Here is a 12,793-nt window from a genome sequence, read left to right as displayed (position 1 = left end):
GCTGGCGTCCCTCCCGCTGCCACATCGGCAGTTCCCTCCCGCAGGCGTGTTCAGCGCGAAGGCGTGCTCTCTTACCGCCAACTAACTAGCTTGGCTTTGCTCTCGTCCCAGGCTCCATGGTGCCCTTTTCGATGAGGATCTTACACGCGGAGCTTCAGCAGTACCTGGGGAACCCGCAGGAGTCACTGGACAGGCTGCACCGAGTGAAGGCCGTCTGCAGCAAGGTACCGATGGTGCCGGGTGGGCCGCTCTGGCACTCCCCCGCCCCCCGCCCGGCAGAGAACCCCCTGCCTTCCCCTTCCTTAGAGGGAGCAGCCACATCACTCTCTACCCAACCCACCCGACATCCGCCGTCACCGCTTCCTGCGGGAAGGCAGGGGGACCCAGTTCATCGTGACCGTGGTATTCTTGCCTGTCGAAGTTGTTGTTGGGGGCAGAGGATGCAGAGCTTGGGGCCTGAAATCCTTCTTCCTTAGTATCTGTTGTTGTTGTTGAAGAAGAACTGACATGACAATACCGTATTCGTACCAGGTGTAGAGACCAGTGGTTCAATATCACTTACGTTAGGAAACAGTCACCGCAACAGGTCTGGTTACCGCTGGTCACCGTGGAAGGTCATGACAGTGTTAGCGACTGGCTTCCCATGCTGTACGTCACATCTCTCTCTTAGTTACTTTGCAACCGGAAGGTTTACACCTCTTCATCCCGCTCATTTCATCCATCCCCCTCCCTCTGGCAGCCGTCGGTTTGTTCTCTGTGTGTCCGAGTCGGTTTCCGTTTTGTTTTGTGTTTTAGGTTGCACGTGTGGGTGGAGTCATACGTGTCTGTCTTTCTCTGACTGATTTCACGTAGCCTAATAGCCTCTAGACTCATCGGTGTTGTCACAAGTGGCAACATTTCATTCTTTTCACGGCTGAGTAATATTCCGTTGTATGTATATACCCCACCTTTTTAATCCAGTCGTCCGTCCGTGGACATCTATGACATTTAACTTCGAAATCTTGACTATTGTAAATAATCCTGTAATGAACATAGGGGTGCATATGTCTTTTTGGGTTAGCGTTTTCATTTTCCTCAGATAAGTGCCCAGAAGTAGACTGCCGGATCGTAGAGTCTTCCTCTTTTCAGCTTTGAGAGAACCTCCGTATTGTTTTCCGTGGTGGCCGCACGGCTTGCAGTCCCTCCAGCAGTGCACGGGGCTGCCTTTTCTCCCACCGCCTCACCAACACCTGTTAGTTCTTATCTTTCTGATCCAAGCCGTTCTGACAGGTGTGAGCTAACACCTCATTGTGGTTTTGATTTGCATTTCCGTGATGATTGGTGATGTTGAGCATCTTTCCGTGTGCCCGTTGGCCGCCTGTGTGTCTTCCCTATCTAGCAAAATGTCTCTTCGGGCCCTCTGCCTGGCGGGGGTTTTTATATGGAATTTTATGAGCTCTTTGTGTATTTGGGATGTTAACCCCTTATCAGATACGCCGTGTATTCAGTGGGTTGCCTTTTCATTTTGTTGATGATTCCCTTTGCTGTCAAAAGCATTTTAGTTTGATTTAGTCCTTTTTGTTTGTTCTTTTTTATCATCCTTGCCTGAGTAGACAGATCCAAAAATATCACCAAAACCAGTGTCCGACAGCTTACTGCCTATGTTTTATTCCAGGAGTTTTATGGTTTCAGGTTTTATATTTAAGTCTGGAATCCATTTGGAGTTCATTTTTGTGGATGGTGTAAGAAGGTGGTTCACTTTCACTCTTTTGCATGTAGCTGTCCAGTTTCCCTGACATTTGTTGGAGAAACTTTCCTTTCCCCGTTGTATATTTTTGTGTCCTTCGTCACAGATCAGTTAACGATGCTTTTATGGTCACCTACCTGTTGCGGTGACCTGTGTGTGTGTGTCTTTGTGCTGGTACCAAACTGTTTTGATTATCGTAGCTTCTAGTAGGTCTTGAAACTAGGAAGCATGATACTCCCGTACCTCTCTTCTTCCTCAAGGTTGCTTTGGCTCTTCATGGTCTCTTGTGCTTCTATACAAACTTTGGGGATTATTTTCGTTTATTTTAGCTCTAGTTCTGTGAGAAGGGCCGTTGGTGTTTTGATAGGGATTGTGTTGAATCTGTAGGCTTCTTCGGGTATTCTGACAATATTTTTCCGCAGCACAGAGTATCTTTCTATATACTTGCATCGTCTTCAGTGTCTTTCATCAGTTTTCTGAGGGCAAGTGATTCACCTTGGCTATATTAAGTCCTACATATTTTATTCTTCTTGATGCAGTAGTAAACGGGATTATTTTCTTAATTGCTCTTTTGATAGTTGGTTATTATTATATAAAAATGCAACAGGGGCTCCTGGGTGGCTCAGTCGGTTGAGCGTCTGACTTCAGCTCAGGTCACGATCTCACAGCTCATGAGTTCGAGCCCCGCGTCGGGCTCTGTGCCAACAGCTCGGAGCCTGGAGCCTGCTTCCGATTCTGTGTCTCCCTCTCTCTCTGCCCCTAACCCACTCACATTCTGTCTCTGTCTCTCTCAAAAATAAGTAAACATTAAAAAAAACTAAAATGAAAAAAATGCAACAGATTTCTGAATATTGATTTTGTATCCTGCCAATTTTAATGAATTGAATTTAATGAATTCAATCCTGCCAATTTAATGAATTCATTTATTGGGTCTAATAGTTTTTGGGTGGATGCTTTAGGGGTTTCTATATGTGGTGTCATATCAACTGTGAATAGTGACAGTTTTACTTCCTAATTACTTGGATGCCATTTATTTCTTTTCCTTATTGCTGCAGCTGGGACTTCCACTAAATTGTTGGATAAAAAAGTGTTGGATAAAAAAAGTGCTGAATAAAAATGGTAAGAGTGGGCATCCTTAACTTGTCCCTCATATTAGAGGAAATGCTTTCGATCTTTTATCGTTGAGTATGTTAACTATGGCTTTGTCATATATGGCCTTTACTATATTGAGGTACATTCCCTCTATACACACTGTGTTGAGAGTTTTTAATCATAAGTGGACGTTAAATTGTGTCAGATGCAGGGCACCAGGGTGGCTCGGTCGGTTGGGCTGCCGACTTCAGCTCAGGTCATGATCTTGCAGTTCTCAGGTTCAAGCCCCGCGTCGGGCTCTGTGCTGACAGCTCAGAGCCTGGAGCCCAATTCGGATTCTGTGTCCCCCTCTCTCTCTGACCCTCCCCCGCTCACACTCTGTGTCTCTATCTCAAAAATAAATAGACGTTAAAAATTTTTTTTAATTGTATCAGATGCTTTCTCTGCATCTGTGGAGATACCACGGGATTTTCACTCCTCGTTTTGTGAATGTGATGTAGCAGATTGGTATGTGGGTGTTGAATCATCCTTGCATCCCTGCAACAAATCCCGCTTGCTCGTGGTGTATGATCCTTTTATCGTAGAGTTGGATTCAGTTTGCTGATACTCTGTTGAGGATTTTTGCACGTATGTTCATCAGGGATATTGGCCTGAAATGTTCTCTTAGTAGTTGGCCTGTTCAGATTTGCTATTTCCTCCTCGTTCGATGTTGGAGGATTATATGTTTCTAGGAATTTATTCATTTCATCTGGGTCGTCCAACTTGTTGGCATGTAAGTCTTCCTTGGTATCCTTGGTAGATTAAAAGCAGGGAAATATCTCTTGTGTACAAATCACATGCCCTTACACGTGGCAGACCCGTGTGTCTTCTCTGTCTAGCAAAATGTCTCTTCAGGCCCTTCACGCATCCTGCAAATCCTACAAGCACCTGCTTTGTGTCTCCCAGAGGCCCGGGAGCAATGTTTAAGGAAGTAGTAGTTTAAAATGTTCCAGAATCAAAGCAAGTCCTACTGTGTGATGACAACCGGCATTCGTAATGCCGACTCCGAAGGCAGGTAAGGTTCAGAAGCGCTTTGTGAATGGTTCTCGGTTGAACGCTGACAGTGACGCGGAAGGCACCAAGCTGCATCCACAGGTCAGATTATGCTGTGAAGTGATATTCGGAAGAAACAGGGGATTTAGAGTCTCTCCACCTCCGGGCGTTGGGCCACCCCACCGCTCAGGCTGCTCACCCTTAGATGGAAGCGAAGCGCCTGTTCCTGCCTCCCTCGAGGTGAGGTCGCGTCTGCGGAGCGCCCAGAGCTGTGACCACAAGCGGTGAGGGCAGCAGCACGACACGGCCCTGTGTTAAATGAGAGTGTATCTTTCCGGTCCCTCCTTTCAGTCTCGCTATTCCTGAGGAAGGTTTTATGGGCTTTTTCCAAGATGCCGGCGTCCTCAGGGCTCCTGGCAGGGAGGCGGACGGGCTCCTTCCCGCACAGCAGCCCTCACTCCGGCGCGAGCAGGTGTCCCAGGCACCTCACAGCCTCCGCCCTGCATAACTTCAGAAAGACAGGAAAACTCTTCTTTCTTGTACGCTAATCGGTTGACGGGGAACATTTTTTTTAGGTTCCAACACTTTTTTCCTTGAATCTTAAAACACTTAAGATACAGCTATTTTCAGACATAAGCGTATAACTTGTTGCCGAGAAACGCAAAATCAATGATTTTCTAAACTGTACACAGATGATTTTGTTAATTACGTTTTTCATTTACCTCCATATCGCATCGGGGGAATTTTTATGTACTTGAGAGAAAATTCCAAGTGTTCCAGTGACTCGAGGGGAGAAAAGAAGACGTTTTAGGAGTCCGTTTTCCTGGTCCTAAGGTATCTCATGTGCTGCAGGGTAGGGAGAGACAAGGGCAGGTCTTGCCGCCACGGCTGCTCTAGACTGTTGTACCCATTCCCCTGAAATACAGCGTCTTCGTCAGGGACTGGTCTCTGTTCCTCAGCATTTTTGTAATAACAGCTCATTTAATCCTTATGCAAACCCAGTGAAGTAGGGATTCCATTACCCACGTTTACAGCTAAGTAAACTGGGGCACAGAGAGGCCAGCTAACTTGCCTGTGATCCTGTGATTCGATCCCTCATTGTGACACGTCCCAGCCGAAAGGAGAAAGACCGACAGCGGTCCTGCCTGTGCCAGATTCTCTGCTCCATCCAGTACGAACACGTCTTACTGCGTTTGGTGGTAGATTGAACCAACGAATAAGAGCCCCGGGACCAGTGTGTGAAATCCCCGGTCCCACAGGCCGGCCCCCAGAGATGGGGTCCGTCCTCACTCAGGTGGTTTCATCCCCGGGTGGCCAGGCGGTGACAGCCGATGGCTCATGAGGGCAGAGAGGTGAGCAGGCCCAGTGCGGTCACACCACGGGAGCCCCTGGCCCGGCGCGGCCTGCGGTGTAGGGACCCGCTGCCGGGGCCTGAGCGTGACTGGTCTCTCGGGTGCCACCTGGGTGTGGACATCCCAGCCCAGGTCACGGGGCCGCACCGTGCGCCAGTGGGTGTCCTTCTGACGGCACGACCCAGATGTAAGCCCATCCGTCACGTGCTGCTGAACTGAGAGAAGGGCGGGTGGTTCTAATTCCGGAAGCAACACAGGCAGCCCGTCCTGGAAGGAACGGTGTTGGCCTCTGGCCAAAAGGATTTCCATGGCTAATCTCAACATGTACTTGCCTTGTGTTCCAACTTAAAACCTGGCCCCGCCTCCCAAGACAGAGGCAGCCCCACGTGACAGGACTGGTGGTGGTAAAGAGAAGGGGGTGGGGGACACAGAGCAAGGTGGTGCCCGCAGGCCCCCCACGGCTCCTCGGCCACCACCCGGCAGATAAGAAGCCCAGCCCCTGAGCTTCCGCTCTCCTCCTCCTGCGCGCTGCCCCCCTGCTCCCCTGCCCCCCTGCCCCCCAGAGGCGAGTGTTACCTGCAAGCTCGTCCCGTGCATAATTGAGGGTGGTTTCAGCCGGAGAGGCCCCCGGGGGCTTTGAAGCGGGAGTGGTCTGTCTTTGACCTGCTGTCAGGTCAGCGGGCAGATGTGTATGAGCACCTGTGTGCATAGCCCGCGACAGTTCAGGGCTGAGCACGACACCCGCCACCCCCCGCCCTGCCCTCTGTGAGCGCGGTTTCCAGGGCTCCGCTTCCCCCGCCCCGTGATCCGTGAGCCATTCCCCAGTATACCGTGGACACGCAGGGTGAGGTGGCAGGAAGGCAGTGTTCGTGCGGGGACTTATTTACTCAAGTACAAAATCCAGGGGCGCCTGGGTGGCTCGGTCGGTTAAGCATCTGACTCTTGGTTTCGGCTCAGGTCACGATCTCACGGCTTGTGAGTTCAAGCCCCGCGTCAGGCTCTGTGCTGACGGTGTGGAGCCTGCTTGGGATTCTCTGTCTCCCTCTCTCTCTGCCCCTCCCCCACTCGCACTGTCTCAAAATAAACTTAAAAAAAAAAGTGCAAAAGCTAAAAATACTAAAGGCCCGCACACCACTCTTGTGGCAGCCTGATCTGGCGGGGTAAAGTTAGGGGCACGGATGCATTACCTGCATACAGGTCTGTTCTTTGCACGGCCACTGATCCGCTCTGCTCTCCACCTATAAACCAGAGGTCAGAGGTCAGGGGTCAGGGGTTGGACCACAGGTTTCCGAGGCTCCGTCCGACACCAGCAGGCTGGTGTTTTGAGTCGGTCACAGCCAACGGGAAACCCCAGGAGAGCTGTAAACCTGAGGCTCTTGACCAGGACCCTCCCCACATCCCTGTGCTCTCTCCTGTGTCCTTGAGCGCGGCCCCCAGGGTATGCCAGGTCGAGCGCCCACAGTGGCCGTGGGGTCACCGTTGACCATGTGAGCGGTGCCCGCACCATAACGTGCCGTGCTCTGTGTTTTACACCCTCCGTTAACACGACAGCCGTCTGAAGTGATAGCGTCCCCGTTTTACAGACGTGGAAGAGTCACCAGGGTCTGACGGCGGGTGGGGGTGGGGGAGCCTACGTTAGAACAGGTCGCCCGGCCCCGGAAACCTGGTCCTGACTCTCCCCGTGGGGTCACGCTGCGGTCTCCCGTGCTCCCCCGAGTGCAGCAGTCTCCCCGCCACCCTGGGAACGTGGCCCAGGCAGCACACTTGAGTGTCGCCTTGACGGGGACCGTGGCCCCAGCGGCTGGGCTCACAGGACCAGGGGGTGGGGCTCTTCACTGCTGAGGGGTCAGGACATGGAGTCACATCTCCTCGGGTGACGTCCTCCACCCATCCCCTCCCCCAGCCTTCCTTCCTCAGCCTGCACGCCTGGCCCCTCCTCCTGCCCGACCCGGGCGCTGGTATTGAGCCCTGGGGCACGGACTCGGTGACTCCCTCCCAGATGAGGCTCGGCCAGCCGGTGTCCGGTGGTGGGTGGAGAACCGGGCCACCCCCTCGAGGCTCCAGGACGGGAAGTCGGGCCGGGGCTGCGTGTGGTGGCCTCAGACTGGCCAGGAGCCCTGACGGCGGTCTGAGAGGCTCAACTCAAGGACAGTCTACGCAACCAGAGTTGTCGTTTCTGGGAAGAAAGCAGTTACTACGTTCCCATTCCCCTTAGGGCTGTCTGTCCCCTGTGCTCTCACTGCTCCTATGGCGTCTGTTGTTGGTCCTCCAGGTCGTTTTTCCGGGCCAGAGGTCAGCAGTGGTTGTAGAATCAAATGCTCACACAGGGTCAACGTGGAGCAGGAAGCCAGGCCAGGACGGTGGAAGGTTGCTGTCTCTTGGGAAGGGACTGAGGGCTTCAGGCTGCTGAGAACATGAGAGCCCTGCCACGGGTGCAGATAATACGCTGTGACTGTGTGCACAGATAACACGCTGACCGTGTGTGTGGATAATATGCTGTGACTATGTGGGTGGATGATACGCTGTGACCGTGTGTGTAGATAATACCCTTGACCGTGTGCAGATAATACACTGTGACCATGCGTGCAGATAATACGCTGTGACCGTGTGTGCAGATAATACGCTGTGACCGTGTGCACATAATACACTGTGACCGTGTGTATAGATAATACGCTGTGACCGTGTGCGTAGATAATACACTGTGTGCACAGATAATATACTGTGACCGTGTGTGCAGATAATACGCTGTAACCATGTGTGCAGATAATACACTGTGACCGTGTGTGCAGATAATACACTGTGTGCACAGATAATATACTGTGACTGTGTGCGTAGATGATACACTGTGACCGTGTGCAGATAGTACGCCGTGACCGTGTGCATAGATAATACCCTGTGACCGTGTGCAGATAATATGCTGTGACTGTGTGTGCAGATAATACGCTGTGACCGTGTGCGTAGATAATACACTGTGTGCACAGATAATATACTGTGACTGTGTGTGTAGATAATACGCCGTTACCGTGTGTGTGGACAGTACACTGTGACCGTGCGCAGATAATACCCTGTGACCGTGTGTGCGCAGATAACACACTGTGACCATATGCTGTGACTGTGTGTGCAGATAATACGCTGTGAGCTTTGCCATCTGACAGCTGTCTCTCCAGCAACAGTCAGCTAGCTCTTCACAGTTTTGATCCCAGCATGGATTGCCAAAGTGAGAAGGAACAGCCTTAGATGGCAGCCGCACACAAGGGCTCCGGAGCAGGCCCGGACCTGGGGTGTCCCGGAACAGACCCGGACCTGGGGTGTCAAGGCATGACGTGGTTTCCAAACAGTCATCTAACTCCACAGCCCTGACGTGGGAAATGTTCACACACGATGCTCATTTTCAAAGCCAGCCCACAGATTTATTATTGCAGTACGGTCTCCTGTAAACAACATCCGCTGAAGGGAGAACAGCATTGTGTTAGCTATGTGGGTAACAGGAACAGAGGCCGTTCTATTCTTTTTTATTTTCTCAGCCGTAGTTATGTCAGCGTACTTTAGCTTTATAATCAGGCATTTTTCTGTTGAAAAAAAGTTAAACGAGACCGCAGGACAGAGAAGGTGAAGTTAAGATGGCGGTAACAGGAAAGGAGCCAAAAAGCAGGTCTGTCTCCTGGTCACCAGAGCCAGGAGGGAAATGGCGTCAGGACACAGTTCTCGGCGTCTAGAAAGCAGTCGTTTGCTCAGAAGAGGACAGGCTTTCCCTAATGTGGAAGCTTCCCCAGACAGTGGTTACAGACTCTCTGTAGTCAGCCAGGGAGCCTGAGATTAGACCGTGGTCCCGAATTTTAACAGGGGGCCCAGTTTGAGCAGGACGTCACTTGTGACCTTTACCAGGTGGCCCAGGGCACCCATTTTCCCTGCTGTCTTTGATGCAGAAGAATGTGGTAGACTAGTAGATGTTTGGATGGTGTAATTGTATCTGTGAAGGTGAAATGCTCCTTGATTTCAAACAAATTTGCTGTGCTCCCGGGCCTCGGGCAAGCTAGAGACCATCACATCAGGACAGCAGGTGCCTCTGTCCCGCGGTCCCTCCTTCTCTGGCTTCTCTGCAGCCTGTCTCTGCTGCTAGTCCTGAGAGACCTTTACAGACCAGTTGGGAGAGAGCCACGGGAACAGAGTTCTAACACCACTTGCAGAAGTAGACACGGTCCGTAAAGAACGATGCCAAAGTAAATTGGGGTGTGGGTCGTTGCCGATACGGACGTGCCCCGCGTGGTCTTGAGCTCACCTCCGTCCCTCCCACAACCCAGCAGCCTCCACCCGTCCCAAGTTAGCCTGGCGGAAGGAACCTCGTAAAAGAAGTGCTACTTTAGAGGCCCCCACAGCTGAAGAAGCCGGAGGGTCAGGCATGTTTTTGTGCAAAAGAAACATACTCCGGAGTGTTGATAGGAATGGTTCTCTGCTGCTGACTGCTAATAAGGCAGAGGTGACAGCTTTGTCTCTAGGAAGCCTTAATGTCTTTCAGCTGGCCCTCGCTGGCCAGCTCCTCAGGGAAACGCCCCAGGAGGCTGGCCATCGGCATGCCGACAACGTCTGCCCTGCCAGGCCTCACCTGACCCGGATGGTGCCGTTGCCCGCTTTCCTGCCGCTGCAGCAGAGAGCAAATTGATTGTGGCTTCATCAGATAAGATGGGAGTGATTGGCAAGTAGAGAGAGATCACTGAAAGGCTGGAGGCGGCCTCTCCGCCCTTTGCCACCGATGCTCATGCTCCTGGGCCCGTACATGCGTGGAGTACACAAGCAGGTGACAGGAGCGTCCCCGTCGCCGGGGATCAGCTGGGAGAGACTCACGCTCCTGGCCTTGTGTGTCAGAGTGCACAAGCAGGAGATGACAGCAGGGTCCCCGTTGCTGGGGATCAGGGTGGGAGACGCTCACCCTCCTGGCCCTCAGAGGAGCTCAAGAGTGTCCTTGTCATTGGGGTTTTACAAGGTTTGTGTCTTGACTCTTCTCAGGGTAGCAGTTCACACCTTTAGAGACTCCAGGTTGCATCGTTGCAAATCTCAGGATGTCGACTTGGGAATGTGAACTGTACCCCTCAGCAACCTAGTATAAAATCCGATGCCCCTGGGCGCCTGGGCGGCTCAGTCAGTTAAGTGTCAGGTCATGATCTCAGGGTTCATGGGTTCGAGCCCCACGTCAGGCTCTGTGCTGACAGCTCGGAGCCTGGAGCCTGCTTCGGATTCTGTATCTCCCTCTCTCTCTGCCCCTCTCCTGCTCACGCTCTCTCTCTCTCAAAAATAAACGTTAAAAATAAAATCTGATGCACCAAAAGTGAACCACAGGCCGCAGAAGTTATCAAACAATCTAGTCCTGACTCGTGCATGAGAGCCCAGCAAAGAGTGGGCGTCAGCGGAATGAGGAGGTCTGGAGTTCTGTATTCCTCACTTGTAAATCTTGATGTTGTGTGTTCTGTCCTTCTGTGATCCGCATGCAGAGAAGAGAGCATTGTTTCAAAGTGTGAAGCCCTGAAGGGACACTGTGTCCACAGGCAGGGGTTGGGAGGGCTCTGGAGTCAGGCAGATGGGGAAGCTTTCCAGGTGCACCTGTCTTTTCCCGGCAGAGTGACCGGCCCGCGTGAGCCTTGAGGCCCTCAGCCGTAGATGAGGGGCGTCACCCGCTGCCTCGGGGCTGCGTGCGAGTTAGATCCGGATGCAGACAAGTGACTGAGCACAGAGCCTGGTCTGTGGGAGTGTTTAGTCCCCCTTGAGTGGCTTGAAACAGCTCCAAGAAGCCTCTTTTTGCTTTGCAAAGCCTCTTCCCAGAAGTTCCCCTAGGAGACTATGGTGGGACAGGTAGGTCACAGGACTTTCTAGAGAAATCTGAGCCCCACTAGGGCAGACCTGCTCTCCCTTGAGTCTGGTCTCCAGTAGGTTACTAGTGAGAACTCGGGCCCTTGGGTTAGGGCCCGCCCCCAGTGGTCTGTACCCTGGATGCTCCGTGTACAAAACCCATTCCCCAAAACTACCCCACCTGCAGCCCGCAGCAGCCCAGCAAAGGAAGAGCTGCGAGACTCCTTCCCCGGAGCTTTCCTACAAAGTGTGGTCCCCAGACCATCGTCCCCAGAGCATCACCCAAAGCCCATCAGAAGCGCAGGGTCTGGTGCCACACCGCAGGCATACAAACCAGAACCTGAGGTTTACGGTACCAGATTCCAGGGTCATGCGTGTGACCACTGTGCCCAAACCTGCGGGCAGGTGTAAATGTGGTGTTCCTGTGGGCCAGGCTGGTGCAGTCCCCCTTGCTCATTCTGGGGAGCAGACCAGGATGCTTGACAGTGTCTTACCTGGACTTGGGCCTCCGTCATTCTGTCAGGGACAGAGGGATGGGGGAGGGAAGGGACACCTCACCACGGTTGCGGACTAAACACTTCGGGCTTTGGGTGGCGGTGTTTGTCACTTTCCTTCATAGAACTAAGCTTTTGGAGGTGAGTGCGCTCGGACCGCATAAAGTCGTATTGGTGCCAGAGGGGCGGGGACTCCTGCTTTTCTCTCTGGGACACGTGTCCTCTCCTGTTGGCGCCCAGAGTAGCCCACCCCCCTCCCACCTGCCCCCGCAGTCACGGCTCCGGCCTCTGGACTACTGGCACCATCCTCGTGGTTCAGCCCAGGCCACAGATAAGGTGGCCCGAGAGGCGGGTCCTCGGCACAGAAGACGCGCGGTGAGGCACGCGACCAGTCGGTGACTTTGTCCTCACGAGGTGTGCGGTCCCCCTCCGCGAGGCTCCTTCTCTCCAGCTCAGTTGTCGTGGTTGGTTTTGTGCGTGGACACCCGCCCCTTCCCCTGTGTCCCATCCAGTGGCCCTGGGGGTGGGCCTGGGGACCAGGAGGGTGCTGGGCCACCTTTTCCCCTTCAGTAATTCTTGCCCTTCTCCCTTCCTGTCCGCCTTCTATTCTCGCCGGAGGTTAAGCGCCCTCAAGACTTCCTTTCCTAGTCTGTTTCTGTTTTTATGATTCTTCATCAGAAGACAGATTAGCCAAAAATGTCATGTGACCTGGTTTGGACCCAGTCGAGAACCTTCGCGGCTCCGGTTCCGAACCCAGTGTCTGGACCCAGCGAGGTGGCACGGGCTGTTCACAGAGGCTGTGCTCCAGCTGGCGTCAGGCAGGGACCCTCGCAGGTGCGCAGAGGCCCCGCTCGCCCTCTGCTCTGCCCCCGGGGACCCCACACACGAAAGCCCAAAGCAGGTTCTTCATCGGGTTGCAAGCGTCCCCTCTTGGGGTGGGTCATTTGGGGACATGTTAATTGGCAAGGTGACCCGTAAACAGAAGGGTTTTTTTCCCAAACCACCTGCCCCTGAGGTCAGTGATGACACAACTGGGACACAGCTTCGTCGGTTAATGCTGGGTCTCCCGACGCACAGCCTTTCCTCTCCACGCCTTTCTCTCCTGCCGCTCACGTCCCCTCCTCACATTACAGTGATAGCCGTCGTGTTTTCTTTTCAGGAAAAGCCAAAGCACGCAAAGCAACCCGAAGTCATTAACCAAACAGTACAAACGATGTAAGGGAACAGGTGCTCAGAATATAGTTGATACATTTCAA

The 12,793-nt window shown here is 53.0% G+C and overlaps 1 protein-coding gene across 3 annotated transcripts in view; it reads left to right on the top strand.

Moving 5' to 3' along the window:
• Window positions 1-12,793, top strand: part of TRAPPC12 (trafficking protein particle complex subunit 12) — an 85,997-nt gene that overhangs the window by 46,485 nt on the left and 26,719 nt on the right. For all 3 annotated transcript variants that reach the window (XR_007462486.1, XR_007462487.1, XM_049652610.1), the window contains exon 6: window positions 112-224. Coding sequence is in view for 1 of the 3 variants with exons in the window: in XM_049652610.1 (XP_049508567.1) it covers window positions 112-224 (113 nt within the window). In the remaining 2 variants the exon portion in view is untranslated. The remainder of the gene's footprint in view (window positions 1-111; window positions 225-12,793) is intronic.

Source organism: Panthera uncia (genome assembly GCF_023721935.1).
Source record: "Panthera uncia isolate 11264 chromosome A3 unlocalized genomic scaffold, Puncia_PCG_1.0 HiC_scaffold_12, whole genome shotgun sequence".
In the NCBI taxonomy this organism is placed as follows: domain Eukaryota; kingdom Metazoa; phylum Chordata; class Mammalia; order Carnivora; family Felidae; genus Panthera; species Panthera uncia.
Note: the sequence above shows the minus strand (reverse complement) of the source record. Positions and strands in the feature narration are given on the sequence as shown.